The 21,050-nt window shown below is 43.9% G+C and overlaps 1 protein-coding gene and 1 long non-coding RNA gene across 5 annotated transcripts; one reads left to right on the forward strand and one right to left on the reverse strand.

The window, feature by feature from the left end:
- The first annotated feature begins 3,197 nt into the window (after positions 1–3,197).
- Tifa (TRAF interacting protein with forkhead associated domain) lies at positions 3,198–11,745 on the forward strand. 4 transcript variants are annotated; one of them, XM_031375463.1, is made up of 3 exons: positions 3,198–3,227; positions 4,948–5,004; positions 10,363–11,745. In XM_031375463.1, the coding sequence occupies exon 3, from the start codon at positions 10,375–10,377 to the stop codon at positions 10,930–10,932; it is 558 nt and encodes a 185-aa protein (XP_031231323.1). In that variant the 5' UTR covers positions 3,198–3,227; positions 4,948–5,004; positions 10,363–10,374; the 3' UTR covers positions 10,933–11,745. The 4 variants fall into 4 exon arrangements, with proteins under 4 accessions (XP_031231323.1, XP_031231320.1, XP_031231321.1 ...); XM_031375460.1 differs by lacking the exon at positions 3,198–3,227 and adding an exon at positions 3,244–3,509; XM_031375461.1 differs by lacking the exon at positions 3,198–3,227 and adding an exon at positions 3,244–3,497.
- Positions 11,746–17,702: 5,957 nt separating this feature from the next.
- On the reverse strand, positions 17,703–18,591 carry LOC116093763. The gene is made up of 2 exons (XR_004119830.1): positions 18,484–18,591; positions 17,703–17,989 (listed from the first exon to the last, which is right to left on the reverse strand). It is a non-coding gene; the product is annotated as an uncharacterized LOC116093763 (long non-coding RNA).
- Between the last annotated feature and the right edge of the window lie 2,459 nt (positions 18,592–21,050).

A 21,050-nucleotide genomic window follows, 5' to 3' on the forward strand; every position in this document is an offset into this window, starting at 1 on the left:
GGCAGATCCAGTGGCAGTATCAATGGAATAAGAGAGCTTTGACAAACTTTCATCTAATTTTAAAACAGGAGTAGAATTTGTGTACTTCAAATTGTTGAAGGATTGATAGAAATGTGCTGAGTAATGGGCATTTGATATTATTTTCACATTAAATACTAAGTCACTCAACATTACGATGGGAAACCCCTTCTTTTTGTATCAAGAACGTATATGGTGTTGCTGGCTTTTGGCTTAGTAAAGAACCCAGGCTTAGCTTGTGGAGTATCCACTTCCCTAAAGAGCTCAGCTCAGTCTCCGTGTACTTCCTAGGGACCCACTACCCAGAGCCTTTGGCTCAGTCAAGGGAAGCTAACTTAGGGTAAAGGCCAGTTGAGGTCTTGAGTAAAGCCACTGGAAAGGAGACACTGGCAGCCACGAGCAGCTCCTAGTGCAAAGAGCCTCACTCCTTGAGGTCATGTTGACAGAAGGATGAATTTGTGGGCTAAATGGCTCACAACCAAAAAAAAAAAAAAAAAAAAAAAAAAAAAAAAGGTCCCTTTTCAAAAAAGGAAACCACAGAACTGGGCATGGTAGCACTGGGTAGACCGTGGCAGGAAGAGCATGAGTTTGAGGCCAAGCTGGGCAAAACAGGGAGAGGAGTTTTCTGTTTTGTTTTTTCCTTCTGGGGAACTATAGAAGATGAAGAAGAAGAGGTGCAGGAGGGTAAAGAAGGAATCAAACATGAGTCCCAACAGTCATGTTCTTAGCAGATTGAAAATTTATTTTTGAGACTTTGATGCAGGATGTTTTAATCATATTCTTTCTGCCTCCCTTTCTTAGCACATTTTTAAGAGCAGTACATGTTGGGCCATGCAGTTCTCAGAGCTAACTCATGGGACTGCCTAATATTTGACTTTAAAGAAGAAGAAGAAGAAGAAGAAGAAGAAGAAGAAGAAGAAGAAGAAGAAGAAGAAGAGGAAGAGGAAGAGGAAGAGGAAGAGGAAGAGGAAGAGGAAGAGGAAGAGGAAGAGGAAGAAGCAACAAAATCTGAGGTAACTTTGTGAAATAATATCATTTAAAAACTGCTTTTAGCCTGGCAGTGGTGGCACACGCCTTTAATCCTAGCACTTGGGAGGCAGAGGCAGGCAGATTTCTGAGTTCAAGGCCAGCCTGGTCTACAGAGTGAGTTCCAGGGCAGCCAGGGCTATACAGAGAAACCGTGTCTCGAAAAACCAAAAACCAAAAACAAAACAAAACAAAACAAACCCAAAAAACTGCTTTTAATGGTCTCTTGGGAATGGACAACAGTAGAAAAGACGGCCTAATTTAGGGATGAATGGTTTAAGATCATTTATTTCCTGCATGTCCTCTGGGGATCTTCAGAAGATTCAACAAACTGAAATTATAGAAACAAGCGGGCACATTTCTGCTAGCTTTTGCTCAAGTCCAGGCTTTAGACTCATTCTGGGCCTTCTGTCATTGTCAAGAAGTTTAGCCAGCAGAGATTACTGGAGTGATACTGTAACTATCTGAACGGAGATAAGCAAAGGCCAGTACCAGCAGCTCCAGCCAAGTATTCCTTGGGCCCTGAGGCAGCAGGAACTCTGAGGTGCATACTCCTGCCTGATTCTTGCTGACCACACACTCATCTTCAGTTTTAGGATCCATTTTTTTTTTCAAGGCAGGGTTTCTCTGTGTAGCTCTGGCTGTCCTGGAACTCACTCTGTAGACCAGGCTAGCTTCAAATTCAGAAATCTGCCTGCCTCTACCTCCCAAGTGCTGGGATTAAAGGCGTGCACCACCACCGCCCCGGCTAGGATCCATTATTTTTAATTAATTGTCAGGGTCAAGCAATCTAACTGAGATTAGATTCTAATGTGGATCTGCATGCTTAATTTCATCCTGAATCAATCAAGTCAGACAGTTCCGGGGAACAAAGAGAGTGATCTCTAGCATCCTGAATTTTAACCTGCAATTTTCTCTGCCCGTGTTATTAATAGCCCCTACTTATATATTAATGGTATACAGTAAAGGTTTCTATGCTATTTCTGTATGTGTGTTAATGCACTTTGACCATGTTCACCCCCTTATTACACCCTTCCTCTTCACATTTTTTTTGCATGTTCTTCAACTCAACTTTGAAGATTAAGGAGTTCAGTGTGATGGAGCAGAAGGCAGAAGGATCTTGACTTGGAAGCTAGCCTGAGCTATGTGACAAAACCTTGTCTAAAGAGAAAACCGTTAACAACAAAGATTCGAGAGCAGATACTCCAACTCCAAGTTTTGCGTTATTTTATTTCGTGGGTTTATTTGGCACAATCAATTGGCAAGGTCTTATCTTCCACCTGCTTTGATACTACTCAATCGAAAGAAGATTGGCTGTCTCTTCTTCCAAGAAGGAATAATAAATGTTGATCATTAACCAACGAAATTATATCCCTTACTGGAATCAGCCTCACTTAAATGCAGATGTCCTTGCCCCAGCCTTGGCTTCCCAGCAGAATTTGAAAGAAAAAAAAAAAAAAAAAAAAAAAAAAGCGCTCCAGTAGATTGGCAACAGTGCGGAAGCCACAAGAGTCTACATCACTTTATTGCCACGGAAAAAGACCTACCTCCTCTGAAATTAAGGACAGAGTCCAGACAAATAAACAGTTTCTATGGAATGACTGTGAGAATTGGTATGCAGCTTCCCAAGCAAGGGGTACGACTAGAACATCTTTGACAACATCTTCAGTCACTCAGACTCTCTTCCCTCTGTTCCCCATCGCTCTTCTCCCTAAACAGAATCCCTCTCCTAGCTCTCTCCACACCTGCCTTCTGTATTTCCATCCCAACCTCCTTGAACTTCGGAGATTAGTGTCCGGTATCCACTCGGTCCTCTGAAGGACCACGAGGCTGTTGCCTCTGTCAGCACCCTGCACTAGGTGTTGGGCGAAGAAAGGATGGTTAGCAGGAAGTGACAGGTGAGGAGGTTTCTGGGTGGCTTGTGAGCAGGGTGGCAGCATCCCGAGGCAGGTTCCAATAATGTCTGGCTATGGCTGGACTCTCATCCACTGTCTCCTGAGGCCTGAGAGCAATCCCCAAGGAGTCTCCAACCCTCTGCTCGTCTACCACCCACGGCAGCTCTTAATCTGGAACCGACCCAGTTCCCTCCTTCTCAAAACCCAGCTCCTGGGTCACATGCCATCTAGAGCTGCCTCTTGTTGGAGAAGGTGCGGTTGCCGCTGGTGCCCGGCGACTCAAATCCGGTCAGTCAGGAGACCTCAGAAAGGCGACAGGGGGCAGGGCTTCCTGTGGGAAAGGGCCGGAGGGAGGCGGCGGCCTCCTGCCTGGCTCTGCGGGGCTTTCCGCCCGGCCAGGACTTTGCCGAGGTCACTCGCGCGCGGCCGCTCTTGGCGCGGCCGTGGGAGGCTCGGTGGCGCGAGAGGACGGGCGACCTGCGGGCTCGGAGAGCCCGCACGGCGCTGACAACGACGGTCCCCCACCGTTCTCCCACCGAGGTTTCCACCAGAAGCTTCGTAAGTCCCCAGGTACCTCTTGGTCACCTGTTTAGCTTGAGAGTGGGGACTGTCGCTTGCTTGCTTCCTTACAGGCAGTCGTGCACTATATACCATATACATACATATATATACATATATATGTATATATGTGTGTGTGTATACATTGTATATATATATATGTGTGCGTGTGTATGTGTGTATATATACATATATACAAAAATATATATGTGTGTACATATACATATGTATATGTATATATGCATACATATTTATTTGAAAAAATATAGTCAGCACGATCCCAGGTTTATGAAATACTTGATCTTTATAAAATAAGGGAAGAACCGAACAATACTGGGGAGCGGGGCGGGGTGTGTCTTTTCTTTCCTATTCTTCCAAACTTTTCATCTAATCGGAAACTAGAAGGATGCTGTCTGTGCATTCTGGCTCAGGAGCCGATGCTCTGGTCCCTTCCTCCACACGCTGTTATTGAACTTAGGAGACTTTCCGAGTCCGGGGTGCACGAGGCTCTTCCAGACCCACCTCCGGGCTGCAGCCGGGTCACAGGAAAGCCTGTCGTTGTCGTAATCCGGGATTTTCCTATTTTCCTGTGTATTCGGATCCGGTTGCTGGGAGAGGCTCCGCGTTGGCTTCGCAGCCAGGGAGGAGAGTGGGGGTGGGGTGGGGATTAGAACTGGAGGGTGGGCAAAGCGAAACCGGGAATCGCCGTCGCTGAAAAGCGCTGAGCTCTCCTGACGCTCTCCTCTCGTACTTGGTTGCCCTCTCTTTCTCTGAAAGATTGGGAACCAAAAAGACTGCTGACTCGGCAGAGCAGGTCTGCTTTGGCGTAAAATTCGCGGACAGATGTCTTTCTTCTGAGCCACCCCGTGGGGCCGTGGCAACTGAGGGAGTTGGGCAAGAGGGTAAATTTGTCTTTTGTTTCTTCCAAGTTTCTCTTCCCCTTCTACCAGCTCGGTGTCGGGTGTTTGTCAAGGAGAGAAGTTTTTTTTTTTTTTTTGCAAAAATAGAAACTTCCTTCTTGCAATCACAATCTCGTAGAGAAGACTAAGAGCTGGAGCAGAGAGAGGTGAAGGCAAACGTTTTAGACGGGGAAACCTCGCTAGGCCATCGACTCAGAGAAACCTCCACTTACAACCAGTACTGTTTTAAACAAAACAATTTTTCAAAACGTGAGAAATCTTAATGGCAGGCGTCGGGGGAGCCGTGCAAACTTCCCTTTGAACCGTTTGGACACCTGGCTCAATTTTAGTAAAAACATCTCTGGGCAGCTTCTCATCTGTGGCATCTTCAGCCAATCAGCCTTGTACAAAAACAAAGCCCGGTAGCCCTTCACCAGTTTCTCAGGGCCCAGGGGTCAGAGAGGAGCCGCTTGCCCCGTGTTTGCAGCTGGGGTGTCAGTGCTGCTGTGTACCTAAGACACCTAGACAGACCCCTCTTTTTTTTCTCTCAGGAGAAAAGACAAGGTTCAGGAGTCCTGATCTAGCTGTGGCCACTGGAAGGCTCTCAGGTGAGTGTGTGCATTTGGTATATTCAGCCTGCAAAGGGTTAAGCCTGGAGTGTGGGGTGGAGGGATTAGGGGGTGGGGGTGGGAGAGCCATGCCTTTGGCTCCTGTCCGTCCCAGAACTTGTTTTTCATTACATTTCTCTCCTTGTTGTATAATAGTTTCTTTGTTAACAGATTATTACTGTTCGCCAGATGTTCATGTTTAACAACTCTTGTGATTGTCAGATAGCAGAGTAATATACTGTGTAACACACACATTGCCAATGATACTTTACTATCTCTAATTCTATTTTATTCCACAAAAATATGATGGTTTATGAGTTTTGTAAAGAAAAAAATGTTAGATATTTGAGCAGGTTTGAGTAGTGTACCTGGTGTCAGGTTCCAAAGATGCATGGTGTGCCCTGAGAAATCTCTCTTCTTCCCCTGGCCCTTGGTTCCCCTTCCCAAGGCAAACATTGTTACTGCTGTATAGTCTGTTGGCCTTCTGTGTATTTGATAATTTAAAACAGGCAGAGTTCAAACACTTTTGTTGAGCCTCTACACACCAGTGGCTTAAAAACAAACCAAACAAACAAACAAAAAACAACTACTACTCTTAAATTTGTTATGTTAATTGTTCACTTCTGTTTTTCTTATTTATTTATTTATTTATTTATTTATTGGTTTTTCGAGACAGGGTTTCTCTGGGTATCCCTGACTGTCCTGGAACTCATTCTGTAGACCAGGCTGGCCTCGAACTCAGAAATCCACCTGCCTCTGCCTCCCAAGTGCTGGGATTAAAGGCGTCGCCACCACTGCCTGGCTTCATTCCTGCTTTTCTACTGAATACTGAAGTGCCATGGCTTCAAGCTACCTTGAAGAAGGTCCTTGGGCCTCTGGAAATTAACAGATTAGTTTGTTTTGTTTATCTGCCTCCTTCACTCTCCAAACAACCAGCAGAGTTGCCAGTGAATCGTAGGCCTGCGCTTGCTCGCATGCCGGAGTAAGGATGATCTTTTGCGGTAAACCAATGCTTTGGTTCACATCCTCTTAAGAGGCAGCCACACTTCCCTCCTTCAACAGCGGGGCGTCCAGGTTCATAGCTCTCTGGCTACAGCTTCTGGCTACGTGCTTCTGAGCCCTCTCTTCTCTAATATAGTTTGCAAAGTATAACTGTGAGCCCTGGAAAGGAGGCGGTTCGTGGAGTGCTAAGAGACAGTGCCTTTGGGGCTGGACCCTGGCTTTGGCACCTCATTTTAGAGCAGAATCCATTCTTTAAATTCTCCATAGCCCCATTTCTACCTGTAAAGGGGTAGTAGTCATTCATGGAGCTCTTTTGAAGATAAACTGAGATGGCACAAGCAAAGGACTCAGCAAGAGACGCATACCATAAGCAGAAACCCTTCCAACTGTCAGCTTGCCAGCATTTCGTCCTCCTGAGAGGTGAATGCATTTCTCACCCTAGAATGGAGTAACCCATAGCACAGCCTCCAGAATCACAGGGACTCAGCTCTGACACTCTGACTGAAATAGCCGTTCTTTGTTCTTTAAGGGGTTGCTGTTATGACGAGATGAAGGAAGGCAAAACTACATGGTGGGTTTGCTTGGCAGTAAGCTTCCGCATAGCTTCCACACATGTTTGTATTGACTTGGTTATTAAAAGACAGAACTGTAAACTGTCTCAGGTTATATAGAGCATACAAAACAATACTTAGCTGTCAACCAAAACACCATATTTGGAAAAATACTCTTTTAATATAGTTCTTATGAAACTGTCAAAGCCCAAGGATGAGCCAGAGTTGAAGCATTTCCTAGACAAAATGGAGGTGGTTCCTGCTCTTTAGTTTTCAGCTCTTTGCTTCTCATTTAAAAATCGTGTATGTGTGTGTGTGTGTGTGTGTGTATGCACGCACGCCTGTACATGCATGAGTATATGCACATGCATGTAGACGTTGCTTTACCAACGGAGCCATCTTCCGAGTTCCTCAGTTTATTCTGAGGTTTTTCACTTGCAAGTGTACTGCAGTTTTATTGTATACATTTTTTAAACAAACAGGGGATACAGATGGAGAGTGGATGTTACCCAAGATGTACATACAGCATATGAATTATTTTTATCGATTGCTAATTGTATCATTGCATAACTCAGTGTAATTATTCTCATTCATGCTGTCTGCTTCTTGAATAATGAGACTCGATTATCATAATGAAAGTGTATTCGAATGACAGCATGAACTGGTTTAATCAGTTCCACCCATTGGTGGTAGTTAATTCTTGCTGGCTTTTGTTTTCAATTATTTTCACCATGTTTGGCTCAAGACTTTGAAGATTCCTTTTGCTGCTTTTTTTTTTTTTAACTTACACTGGAGAATCTCTTACCTTGCTAGGCAGTTGAGTATGCTGCAATAAAGTCCAAGAGATAAGGATGTGAAATTAAAATTAAAGATGAATGTCTGGGGCTGGAGAGATGGCTCAGTGATTAAGAGCACCAGCTGCTCTTTCAGAGGTCCTGAGTTCAATTCCCAGCAACCACATGGTGGCTCACAACCATCCGTAATGAGATCTGATGCCCTCTTCATCAGATGAAGAGGCATCACCCTTCACCTCTTCTTCACCTCTTCAGGTGTCTTCTTCACCTCTTCAGGTGACTGAAGACAGCTACAGTATACTTACATATAATAAATAAATCTTTAAAAAAAAGATTAATATCTGAGTTAACGAAAGATATTTTGCTTGGTTGTCACTTATGGGCTAACTACGTGCAGCTTGGTTTTAGCACCACAACTTTGTAAAAGAGAGAAAAATAATGTCTGAAAAGCAGACAGCTCTGGGTATGAGGGGAAGAGTGAAGTGGCCTAGCTACTGAGACTTGGTCTTAATTCATTTCTATTGCTGGGATTCGACACCATGTCCTAGGCTTCCATACACAGGAAAGAGTTTATCTGGGGATTGCAGTATCAGAGGGAGAGTCAATGCCTTCATGGTGAGGAGCATGACAGCAAGTGAGGAGGAGTGGCAAGGGACACTGAAACACAACTGCCAGGCAGCAAGAATTAAGAGTGAGAATTAAAGGAGTGAGCTTTTGAAACCTCAAAACCCACCATCTCTAGACCTCCTCTAACAAGGCCATGCCCCCTAATCAGTTCTATACAGTTTCACCAACTGGAGGCCAAATATTGAAACATACGAGTCTATGGGGCCATTCCCATTCAAATCATCACAGACCCTGTCAAGAAAAACAACACAGTAAAAGGCAGGGATAGAAGGGTCGTGAAAGCAGTCCCGGTTTTTGTTTTCAAACCATGATAGTTTTGATACCAATGCCTAAGATAGTTGGTAATTTAATACTAAGCTCTTTGTGCTTTGTTATAAACAACAACAACAAACAGTACAACTATAAATGTCATTTAATTATATAAGACCTCATTGATGGGGGCTGAAGAGATGGCTCAGTGGTTAAGACCAGTGGATGCTTTTCCGGAGGACCTGGGTTCAATTCTCAGCAACCACATGATAGCTCTACAACCATCTGTAGCTCCAGTTTCACAGGCTCTGATCCTGATATGCAGGCAAAACACCAATGCACATAAAATAAAAGCAACTTAATTAAAAAGTTACTTATTGAAGATTATTGCTTCCCAAGCTCCAAATCATGCCAAGCCCCAAATCAACATAAGCATATGAAAAAAACTACACAAACAAGTAAGGGTCATTCAGAGGCTGCAGCAAACTAAGGGTCATTCAGAGGCCCCAGCAAACAGCTGTTGAGAGTGGTGCCCTTGCCACACTTGGTGGAAGGAGTTGTGTGACTATGGCAAAAAGCCACCAAGAGGCATGGAGCAGTCAAGGGCCAGAATGAAATATAATGTGTTTTTATTTATATGAGAGAAATTACTCTCTGTAGAGAAGTGTGTGTATGTGTGTGCGTGCATGCTCACATAATTCTCACACTTGTGTGGAGAACCTGTTTATAAAGTTAAACCTGTTTATAAAGCTTTATAGTGGTCCATTCTAGAACAGAAAGATAAAAGGTTGGAATTGAGAGATTTGTTTCTAAATGCTTTTTGTTTTTTGAACTTTTAAGTGTTATGTGCATGTGGTTTTAAAACTTAGTTGTTTTTTTTAATGGTAGTTCTATATCAAGATAGCTTCAGAAAAATTTAAGAAATGCAATTTTCTTTTCTGTTGTAATCCTGTAAATAGCATCCCTCCCACTTGTACAATAGCGCTCCAGTGTATACTGAGGTTTAGGCGGGCCCTGGTACGGGCTGTGGTACTGAGTGGCCTCTGGGAAGTTGTTAGATAACATAATGCCAAAGCAAAACTACTAGAAATTCAAGACTTAATTTAATATAAATTAATTTAACTTAATGATATAAGGTGATACTGTTGCAGTTATTTATTTATAATTTTAACATTTTAAAATTTTTACTTTATTTTTTGTGTGTATGGATGTTTTGCTGTATTTCTGCGAAACATGTGTATGCAATACCCAAGGAGGCCAGAAGAGGGCATCACATTCCCTGGAATTGGAATTACAGAAGGTTGTGAGCCACCATGTAGGTGCTGGGAATCTCACCAGGTTCTCCTCTGGGAGAGCTAACCTCTTCTAGCTGCTCCATTTCTCTCTCCCTCTGTTTATAACCTTTAAGTTTCTTTCCTTTTATTTATTTATTTATTTATTTATTTATTTTTGTTTTTTCAAGACAGGGTTTCTCTGTTTAGCCCTGGCTGTCCCGGAACTCACTCTGTAGACCAGGCTGGCCTCGAACTCAGAAATCCACCTGCCTCTGCCTCCCAAGTGCCGGGATTAAAGGCGTGCGCCACCACCGCCCAGCCCTTTAAGTTTCTTATTTTAAAAAGAGTTCACAATTTATAGTAATCAGGTTATAATAGAGTTAATAGACTGTAGGTTCTATGTGTGTATAGCTTCTCTGAGGATATTAAAGCCCGAACCAGTTTGTTTTTAACAGTCTCACTAGATAGCCCAGACTGGGCTTGAACTAATGACCTTTCTGCCTCAACTTCTTACTACGACATACCTGATTTTATTTTTTAATTACAACCATTTTATATATATATGTATATGTATGTATATACATATACATATATAAATATATATACATATATTATTATTATTATTATTGTTATTATTTTTGGTTTGCATCACCATTTAAGTGAGAAGGAAATGAGACTTCCCTCTGCTTCCCCTAAACCACATACTGTGAGCACTCATAACAAATGGGCAAAGGAGAAATGAAAGAAAGCAAGAGGAAGGGACTAGTCTTGCTCTTAGTGTAGGATCCTCTAGCTCACTTTGAGCATACTGAGAGAGGGGGCAGTACGGGCTGAAGTAACCGGATGCTTTGACTGTTGCAGGCCGGGAGCGTCATGTCCACCTTTGAAGACGCTGATACAGAAGAGACGGTCACTTGTCTCCAGATGACCATTTACCATCCTGGCCAGCTGCACAGTGGGATATTTAAATCAATAAGGTTTCGCAACAAAGAAAAGTTCCCTTCTGTTGAAGTGGTGAAATTTGGACGGAATTCCAACATGTGCCAGTATACGTTTCAGGACAAACAGGTTTCCCGAGTTCAGTTTGTTTTACAGCCGTTTAAACAGTTCAACAGCTCGGTTCTCTCGTTTGAAATTAAAAACATGAGCAAGAAGACCAGCCTGATGGTGGATAACCAGGAGCTTGGCTACCTCAATAAAATGGACCTACCTTACAAATGCATGCTCAGGTTCGGAGAGTATCAGTTCCTACTGGAGAAGGAAGACGGAGAGTCCGTGGAATCTTTTGAGACTCAACTTACCTTTTCTCCGAGACCTCTCTTGCAAGAAAACAACTGGCCAACACAGAGTCCCATACCGGAGGATGGGGTGTATTCTTCCTATTTCACCCACAGAAGTTCTCCTGCAGAAATGGATGAAAACGAACTGTGAAGAGGGCCCGTCTGAGACGCATGAAGGATGAGGACACGTGGGTAGACACTGGAGAGGCATCGGCTTCCTTGGAGTTTGTGAATGCAGCGTGACACAGATGTCTGCACGCTGACTTCAGCTTTGGTAATAGCATTTGGAAGTCTATAGACCGTGTTAGTCATCAGCTTTGTCAACTGTTTTGAGTTTCGGCTCTACAAAGAATTAAGTGTACGTCTGTAAGGGTTGGTGCACAAGACTCGTCTTCTGCGTATTGAGGTCACTCTCATTGCCTTTCTGCTTTACGTCATCCCCATGATTTGTCTCGGTGGCAGCCATCTCTTGGCCTGGTCACATCATTTCGTAGCAGCCTTTGTTTTTCAAGGTTAGAGCCCAAGGCAGATTGCTCGCTGGTGTCTGAGGCATGCTCATGCTTGTCGAACAGAGTCCTGGAGTGAGTTCTAGAGTGCTGAGTCACTGAGTTAGTTCACTGTGGCTTCGTTATGGAAAGACTTGAGAAATGGCTCCTTGATTTTCTTTCTATGGAACCGTGATGTCACTTTCCTATACGTAGGACCTACAACTAGCATTGAAAGAACACTGAGAGTAAGATTGTTTTCTTATGAAATTGAAGGTGGATTTTATGTATCATACAGGTTTAAAAATGGCAGAAATGAAAACTTTTAACAACCTCTTTGCATACGATGACGTCGAAGCTCAGTTCCTCGGCTGCTTCTTTGAAACTTCTTAAAGGAAAATATCTGTTCTTAGGCTGCTCTGTAGAAGTCAGTACATGTGAATATTTATAATAAATGCTTAAATATTTCTAAACCTCTAGCTTCCCATGGAATTGTATTTATTTAAAAGATTCTCATTCACTTCATTTTAGCTAGATTAAGGTGAATGTTAGTGAACATTAGGTTAAAGAGAATGATAGCCACAAAGTTAAGGTAAATTCTAGCATTACCAGGAAGAAAAGCTCCTCGGTAAATGAAATTCCATGCTGTAACAGGTACAGGATTTTGGGTAGGGGAGGGGTCAGGTGGAGAAAGCTAGCCACATATATTTTTTATTTTCATTTTTTTTCTTCAATAATAGCTTGCTTTGAAGCTCAGGCTGGCTTTGAACTCGTGATCCTCATACATCAGCCCCCTGAATGCTGCGCCCAGCTTAATGTAACTATATTTCTCCAACAACCCTTTGAAATTATTTCTAGTAAACTAGTTAGCCTGGTGCCATGTGAATGTTATCTGCAGTATGCCTTTTGTTGCAGATCATCAGTCAGTCACCCCTTGCCTCTAAAATAAGACATCAGCTGCTGCCCCAGCCCAAGGATAGGCACCACTTTATGTCTGTGTGCTAAGTGCCCAGGTGACTATTTCATTTCTTGCCTGGTTTTCCTGCTGACTCCTGTGACAAGATGTAGCTTTTCACTTCCCTGCCTATGCTCCAGGAATCGGACCGAGCTACCACCGCCCAGCTTCCCTTGAATCATCGGATAAAAGAGACACACACAGTTGTTCATTTTCAACTTGCCTTCTTGGCACAATTGCTGGACGCTTTTATCTCCCACCTGGAAAAGCGTGCCCTTATTATGACTCTTAGCTCCACTCCTCCCACCTGCCCTAACTTTAGTCAGTCAGTTGAATCTAGTTCCTGCTAAACATCTCTGACCACTCACCTATAGGAGTGGCCATATCCCACCGCTGCTCCACGAGACCTGGTTCCCTGGTTCTCATCTCTCCAAAGCATGGCAAACTCCCCTCTCTCCTTCCTTGCATCTCTCCCTTTTCCTCCAAGGAAAGGGAAGTCCCACCTGTAACTTCCACCCAGCAGGTGTCCAGGTGTCCATGTGCTACCCGACAGAACCTGTGGGTATGTCATGACATAGCAAGGACAAATGAATGCTGCCGATAGAATTAATGTTGTTCATTTGATGATCTCAAGTTAAAGAGCTCATCCTGGATTTTCCCAGACTCAGGTAATAACAAGGTCCTTAAAAGTTGGAGGGGGAAACAATGGTATCACAACGTTCCAGTGTGACACGGACTTGGCAGATTGGTATGGGCTTTGCACTGGGAGGAAGGAGGTCATGAACCAAGGAAAGCTGCAACATCTTGGAGACAGAAAATGTCCATAGGTGTCTATATGCTGGAAATCTTATGGAAACCTCAGCAAGAATCTAAATCCCAGGGACTCTTTAGCCCAGTGACACCTGCCATTGACTTCCACCTGCAGAACTTTTAAGTTTCTACATCTTTGTTGCAAATTACAGCAGTTTGTTACAGTAGCAAAGAAAAGAAAAACAAACATACTCCCTCTTATGTAAGGTTATCGTCTTGGTTATCCTATGACTGTGGAGAGACATCAGGATCGAGGCTACTTATAACAGGAACCAGTTAATTGAGGAACTTGTGCACAGTTTTAGAGGGTGAATTCGTGTATCATTTTAGCAGGGTGGCGAGCAAGCAGGCATGGCACTGGTGGAGCAGCAGGGAGTTCACATCCCGATCCAAAGGTTGAATGGGGAGAGAGACTGGGACTGGCTTGAGCTTTTGAAACCTCAAAGTCCCCCACTCCCCACTCCTCCCACCCCATGATGTATCTCCTCCAACAAGACAACACCTCCTAATCTTTCCAAAACAGTCCACCAACTGGGAACCAGACACTCAAATATACGCACCTATGAGGGCCCTTCTTATTCAACCCACCAGCCAATGCGCTGTCATTTCTTGCCGCTGTCAATCAATGGCCTCCATGACACTACTTCCTTTAGGATTACAATTTCTCTTCTGATGCAAATTTGCAAACTAGAACACCTAGCTTGTTAGAAGTGCTTGCAGTGTGAACCATCTGGGGCAAAGGCTGCCTAGGAGTCCAAGAGGTGTATGAGAGTGTTCTGATGACAAATAACAGAAGCCCTTCTGAGCTATGCAAGCACAGAGGGGATTATTAATGGGAAGCTCAAGTGTCTCATAGAACAATAGGAAGGAATGCTGCAGGCGTGCAGTGAGATTGCATCGCCCAGGCTCATTCCTTAGATGCGTGGTGGCCCCACTCTCCACCCACATAGCTGCACCTGGCCACCAGGAACTCCCAAGATTTTTGTGCATTAGTCACTCAGAGAACCTGACCTTCCTGGTTCAGATCTTGGAAAGAGTTAAGCTTGAATGAGATGCCCAAGACTCCTCCAACCAACTCTCTAAAGGTAACACAATCACATTGTAAAACAGCTCCCCTCACCTCATGCCAGAAGTGGGGGTGACCACATTGGGGGAGAGCATTTTCTAACAACTACAAATAAATCTCTTTAGCAGAGTGGAATCAAGAACAAAAGAAAAGTAGTGTTTGGTGCCACATACTTTGTTGCTAAGTGAACATTTCTCTGCCCCTGGGATTCTGTATCAAGCTTTTAAAGGGGCATGTCAACTTGTTTCACGTTGTAACAGCCATTGTTACAGCCACTGGCATTCTTCTCTTGGATCTGTAGCTTCATGACATGGCCATGCAATCCTCTAGGGAAAGCGAACTCACATGGCATATATGAGTTTTAAATTTTTTATTTTTAAAAATTATAAGTATGCCTGTGTGTGGGTATGCACTAGAGTTACAAGAAGCTGTAAGCTCCCAAGTATGAGTGCTTGGAACCAAACTTGGGTCTTCTGCAAAAAACAGTAGTCAAGGGCCTCTTAACTGCTGAGTCATCTCTCCAGGCTGTGGCCTAAGATTAAAAACTTTTTTAGGTTTATTTAAGTGTGTGAAAAGTTACCCAGGAGGGGTGGGGGTCAGAGGCCAACTCTTGAGAGCCAGTTATCTCCTTCCACATATAACTTCTATAACCACTTTCTAAAAAAAAAAAAAAAAAAAAAAAAATTCCAAAATGTCTAATTCTAAAAATATACCTTGACTGAGGGGCAGAAGCTCTACCGTGAGTAGTTGTTTCAGTGGATGTAGGATGCGGTGTGTTTCCCACAAGCTGTGCTTTGAAAATGTAATTTATATGTGTAGATAATATCTACCTGTTACAGAAAACTAGCCATAACCTTACTGCCAGGAGGCGCTGTTGGTAGTTATGCGTAGCAGCTGCCTCTACATTAGGTAAAGGTTCCATTGTTTCTTCTACCTAGTATCCGTCTACTTCTGTGATTGTTACTTGGGAATGTAATAGGTGTGGACCGTGATTGGGACCATCGGTCTCCATAGCTAGTGGTGACTAAGGAGAGAGTCATGCAAAGCGTGGTTGGGGTTCACTGAGCTTCTAGCCGGTCTGAGTTGCTCCAGAATCTAGTTACTCATCACTCTGCTGTCCTGTCTACAGGAAAATATTTCTCTGCCTGCAACTCACCTGTCACGTATTGGGTTTAGTATCGAGGGCTGTGGGGAAGCAAATGGCAAAGGTGGGTCAGTTCTGCTGCTGGTTTCATTTTCTTCTTGATGGAAAGCCACCTAGGAACTGGTGGTGAGAATTCTGGCCTTTCAGCTAGCACTAGTGATGTCACTGCTCCAAAGACGAAATCATGGTAACGCAGAAAACTTCTGAGGTTAGATGGTTGTTAAGCTGTGACAATGGAACCCATCTTAGGCCTTTTTACGATGCCTGCCTCTCAAATTCCTTCCTCAAGGAAGACAACATTTACCCCTCCTCCTGAAGCCCAACCACAAAGCAAGGTATGATTCCATCTGAGTTCTTTCTGGGAGGCCCTGAGCTTGTCATGCTTCCAGACAGGACAGTGGGTGAGAGGTTACAGGCAGGAGCATGGATGGCCTTGAAGGAGACACACTAGGAGGAAGGTCTGCTCGGCCTAGCATGGATTCTGTTTCCATGAACTCCTGTAAAGACTCCCCTATGGCCAAACAGATGGACCCCTTGACCCCTGTCCTTCTCCACTTATGTATTCTAACTCTCCCTGAAGCCAAGGGCAGTAAGGGCATTGCATACATTGGGTGAGGGTCTCAAAACCCTTCCCAGTCCTTCTTCCAATGCAGGAAGTCCCCAGTCAACAAGTTTAGCTGGGATGATCTTTTGTAGGAGAGCACAGGTGATCTGATGATGAGTTTTGCTCATAAGTGCACACACACACACACAAACACACACACTGTAATTCAAATGGGGTGGAAATTTTATTCTGGAGCCAAGAATGAGTGGCCATAGCCTGGAAATACAGATTCAGGTAATCCCAAATTCCATGTATCGACCCGGAAGCAGTTTCATGAAGTTTTTATAGAAATGGAACAAGAAAAGTCTTAAATCAAGATGCTTTCAGATGCACTGGTGTAAACATTAACTGGGCCACTGCAGCACTGTGGAAAACCTTGGCTGTAAGCCTCAGTTATGGTTTGATGACTTTTAACCTTTTGGTTAGTGGGAATTAGACTCCAAAAGGTGTTATCTGTAGTCAGGATGTTAGGTTCTAACATAGAGGGGAGCAAAGAATCACTATGCAGGGAGCTAATAAAAAAAAAAGTGGCCTAAGATAAATTGCAATTAGTTTCTGGACCTACAACATTCTCAATTCTAGAGTCATTGAAGTTTTTTACAGGCAGTTTATACACAGGAATTATCCACAGAAGATAGTCCCGTACAAAAACATCACTGGGCTACTTTAAATCCCTGCTAAGTAAATGAAACAAAACAGCCCAGGCTTCCCAAACAAGGCTGACCCAGTGTGTAGAGGAAGCCTGATGTTCAGTGTGGGCTATGAGTCACGCTGCCAGGGGTTATCTTCATTCCCCAGGGATCCTGATGCTTTGTTTTCGTTTTCCTTTTTTTGCAACTAAGGATTAAGGCAGTGCCTCCCACACAGGACCTCTGTGAAGCTCAGCTGAGGTGTGGCCTGCAGCCCCTCTTCACTCTGCTCCATTATATAAGGAGCACGAAGCAACTGGGCCTCGTAGCTAATGTTCTTTGGGTGAGAACAGCTCTCACCTCCATGGAACTAAAAGAGAAGAAGAGATAAGCTGATCCATGAGCCAAATTTGAGTAACCTTATTCCAGGATTGCCCAAAAGATGTTTCACAGATGTGGGTACATGAGATTTTTTTTTTTAATCAGTCAAAAGAATAAAAAATTGGTGGGGCTAGTAGGTAGGAGGGTGATAGTCTTACCTTCTGGATTGGTAAAACTATTCTGCTAAGAATATATTTCAATGATTCTGTGCTGGCCCTAAGAACAGTAGGTGAGGCAGAACTGTGGGTATCGGAGGCTTTCTAAGGGACTATAAAGAACACAAGTTAATTTAGCTCTGCAACATTCTAACTAACCAATCATTAAGTTCTAATCAGCCAGACAGGCTTGTAGAGTCCTCAGAACTGGGTGGCTTGGATGGTACTATGTCTAGGCATCAGGGTAAGGGTTTTCAAATAAATGTGTCATGTTAACAAAGAACACATAATAATTTTCAAATTGCATCTCATTTCTCCTTTTGAAGTTTTTTTTAAGGATGTTAAATAATATTTTGATGAAGCTGTTTCTTTCACAGAACTCCATTTCTTTTCTCTCTGCAGTCCAATTACTAATAGGAGATACTAAGCAAACAAAGATAGGAAAATATTGTATTCAATGTATCTTTTAAAAGAAACAGGCTTTGGGCTGGAGAGATGGCTCAGCTGGAGAGATGGCTCAGCAGTTAAGAGTACTGGCTGCCCTTCCAGAGGTTCAATTCCCAGCAACCACATGGTGGCTCACAACTATCTCAAAATGAAATCTGACGACCCCCTCTGGTATGCAGATGTAAATGCAGATATATATATTAAATAAATAAAATTTTAAAAAAAGAGAGGAAGAAACAGGCTTCTTTTTTAAACAATTTATTTTTTATGTGCATTGATGCTTTGCCTGCATGTTTGTCTGTGAGGGTGTCGGATTCCTCAGAACTGGAGCTGCAGACGGTGCTGCCATGTGGGTGCTGGGAATTAAATCCGAGTTCTCTGGAAAAGCAGCGAGTGTCTAAACCATTGAGCCACCTCTCCAATCCTCAATATGGTATCTTGTTAGATGTTTATTAATAAACTATGATTGGGGAATCTGTATCTAAAGATAAAGACAAAGTCTGTCCTCTGCTGGAATACATTGATCCAATTTCTGAAAAAAAAAAAAAGGTACAATTTCAAAAATGATGTCCTTCTAGAGGTAATCCGCAGAATCTTCTGTAAGATCCATCACATAACTCCTCATCCCCTCCAGCTACTCCACTTTTCTGAGAGGAAAACTTTGTAAATATCTACATTTCTTTCCTCTTCACCACCCCCTTCATTTGTCTAACATACATCATCCATCAGTTTTGCGGTTCCCTAAGGTCACCCGTGACGCCAGTGACCTCACTCTCAAACTCTGTATTTGCATTTCTAGGTGCCTTTTTACCCACCCACCCACAGCCCCCCACCCCCCAAGAGAAGCCAGGTTGGCTTCTCTGCCTGTACTTGCCTGGGGGAGCTCATCTACCATGTCTTAAAATACCACCCGCTTACTGTTGTGGTCAATGTCAATTTGACAGGATCTAGAATCACCAAGGAGACAGGCCCTTGGGGCACACCCATAAGGGATCAGCTAGGTAGGGAAGGGAATCCGCACCTTACCTGTGGATGGTACAGTTGGAGGGGGTGAGGTCTTGGACTGCATCGACAGGAGAAATCCAGCCTCGGACCAGCCATCATCATTCTCCACTTCCTGACTGTGGGCGCAATGCATCCTTCTGCCTCAAACCTCTGTAGCCAAGATGTCCTTGCCATGCATTGCACACTTGACTGTGAACCAGAATAAACCCTTTTGCCCTTAAGTTGCTTTTGTTAGGGTATTTAATGGCAGCAGCGAGACAAATATATATCTACCAAGAATCCTCAAACTTAGAGCCACACCTCTTCCTTGAATGGCAGACAGACGCAAACACCTTTCGATACTCCCGTGGAAATACTTAACTTTCCCAACAAAAATGTTCACTTCGCCAAGTCTGTTCTTCGCACTGCTCTAAGTCAGTCAGAAGCAAAATGTTATTGTCAGGTAGAGCTACAGCTGCTAGGCTGGCTGTCAAATAACCATAGGTTTACCCAGACATTTATCATTTGCACAGCGAAAAACAGTTGGGAGCTTGGAGTCATTCTCAGGGATGCTCTTAAGATGTCACTGAAGCAAGGAGGCCAAATAACAGGTGACAGAAGCAGAATCATAGAGTAGTGTATGTTTATGTTCTTGAGGAGCCCACTGTGGCTGGGGAGACATGGGTTGTCTCTGTATGTGAATGGGGTGATGTCAGTTCTATACTTCACTGGAGTGATGCAGTTAGATGAAGACTGCCTCCTGGCAGAGGCAGATGATGGATGTACGGTCTCTCAGTTCCTCTAAGGACTGACTGACAGCTCTCCCACATCCCAGGAGAGATCCCAAGGCTTTCTGCCAAGATCTGCTTCAGCGTTGAGTCCTGCCAGTGTGGAATGTACACACGGAATGGAATAGCTATGGTTCAGCCCTTGCTTTTATCCCTGAATCCAAGTCCAACAGGAAACCCTTGTGATTCTCCCTCTAAACTGGCTGACTCTCTGTGGCTATTGTAAACTTAAGCTCCAGCCCACCCACGGAGGGTAGTAAGCATGTGCTTGCCTTCTTTAGAGCTGGGCCTTATTAATGGCTCGGCCAACGTTCAGAAATGGAAAGCTGATCACTGTTTGGCCTAAGCTTCCAACAAAATGTCAGGAGCATTCTATTACACATCAAAAAATTTGTTTTTTTCTTTTGCTGCTCTTAACCATAGCCTATGAAGCGTCCACGAATCACACCTACCACTCCCCTAACCCCATCTCCTCACCCATGATGCTTCAGTCCCTCAGTCATTTTCTTCTCAAAACATTTCTTTTCCTGCCTCAAGAACTTAGGACATCTTCTTCTCATTGCTCTCCTAGGCTTCTCCATGCTCCCCTAGGTCCTCCCACCTGCTCCATTAAGACCCAGAACAAAAGCCGCCTCCCAAGGCAAGCCCCCTGACCTGTGGAAAGTTCACTCAGACTTGTTACCTGGCCCTATCACTGTGTAACTGGCCAAACTGGCCTGTGATTTTTTTTTTTTTAAATATGTATGTTTGTAGTGGTTTGAATGAGAATGGCCTCCAGTCTCATAGGCTAGAATATCTGGCCCCCAGTTGGCAGAACTGTTTGGTGGCCTTGTTGGAAGAGGTATGTCCCTAGGGGTGGCTTTGAAGGTTCAAGAGCCCATGCCCTGTCACAGTGTTCTCTGCCTCACGTGTGAATGAGACGTATGTTTTCTGTGGTACGTGAGCCCCTAAAATACTTTTTCTTGTATAAATTGCCTTGGTCATGGTGTCTCTTTGCAGTAATAGAAAAGTAACTGAGACAGAAGTTGGAACCATGGAGTGGGGATGGCTACAGCAGCCTAACCACATGGCTTTTTGGAGGGACGTGGATTAGAAAAGCTGCTGAGCTGAGCCATCCAGGCAGGAGCTTGAAAGACAGAGTAGTGTTGAATGCATCGGGGCTGCGGAGGCTCAAGAAGCATCAGAGGCAAACGATATTAGCAGCTGGGCTAGAGACAGCTCTACTGACATTTTGGCAAAGAATGTGGCTGCCTTTTTGCCCTTGTTCTAGGAATCTACCTTAGGCAAAACTGAAGAGTTCTAGACGAATTTCATTGCCAGGAGATATCAAGACAGCCTAATCATGACTCTGCTGTGTGGTTATCAGTGAACACCCTTGTGCAGGTCTTCAGTGAAAAAGATCCAAGCAAGACCAAAGGATGCACAAAATGTACACACAGTTTGAGGGGAAACAGAGCGACGTGAGGTCTCAAGACTGGGACAAAGGGCTGAGGTGCCATTAACATGCCAAAGCAAATGCCAGCCCTCAGGTTCCCCCAGCATCCCCAGTCCCTACCTGTTACAGAGGATGGCTGGCAAAACCGCATCCCCTACCCTAATTAAAGCATATCTCTATGTCTTCTTATAGTCATAGCTGACCTAAGAAAATAACTAAGCCCGAGAGTCATACCACCCGCACCATTGTGAATCACACCACCCGCACCATTGAGTCATACCACCCGCACCATTGTGAGGCAATGATATGCAAATATCATTAAATGTAAAAATGTTTATTCACAATCCTTGAGGTTACCATTCCTTCAGAAAATTCTTTATGAACAA

The sequence above is a fragment of the Mastomys coucha genome, unplaced genomic scaffold (assembly GCF_008632895.1).
Source record: "Mastomys coucha isolate ucsf_1 unplaced genomic scaffold, UCSF_Mcou_1 pScaffold16, whole genome shotgun sequence".
Taxonomy (NCBI): Eukaryota; Metazoa; Chordata; class Mammalia; order Rodentia; family Muridae; genus Mastomys; species Mastomys coucha.

Bases quoted from the DNA above. Each gene is read 5' to 3' on its own strand.
- Tifa (XM_031375463.1), top strand. From the start codon at position 10,375: ATGTCCACCTTTGAAGACGCTGATACAGAAGAGACGGTCACTTGTCTC.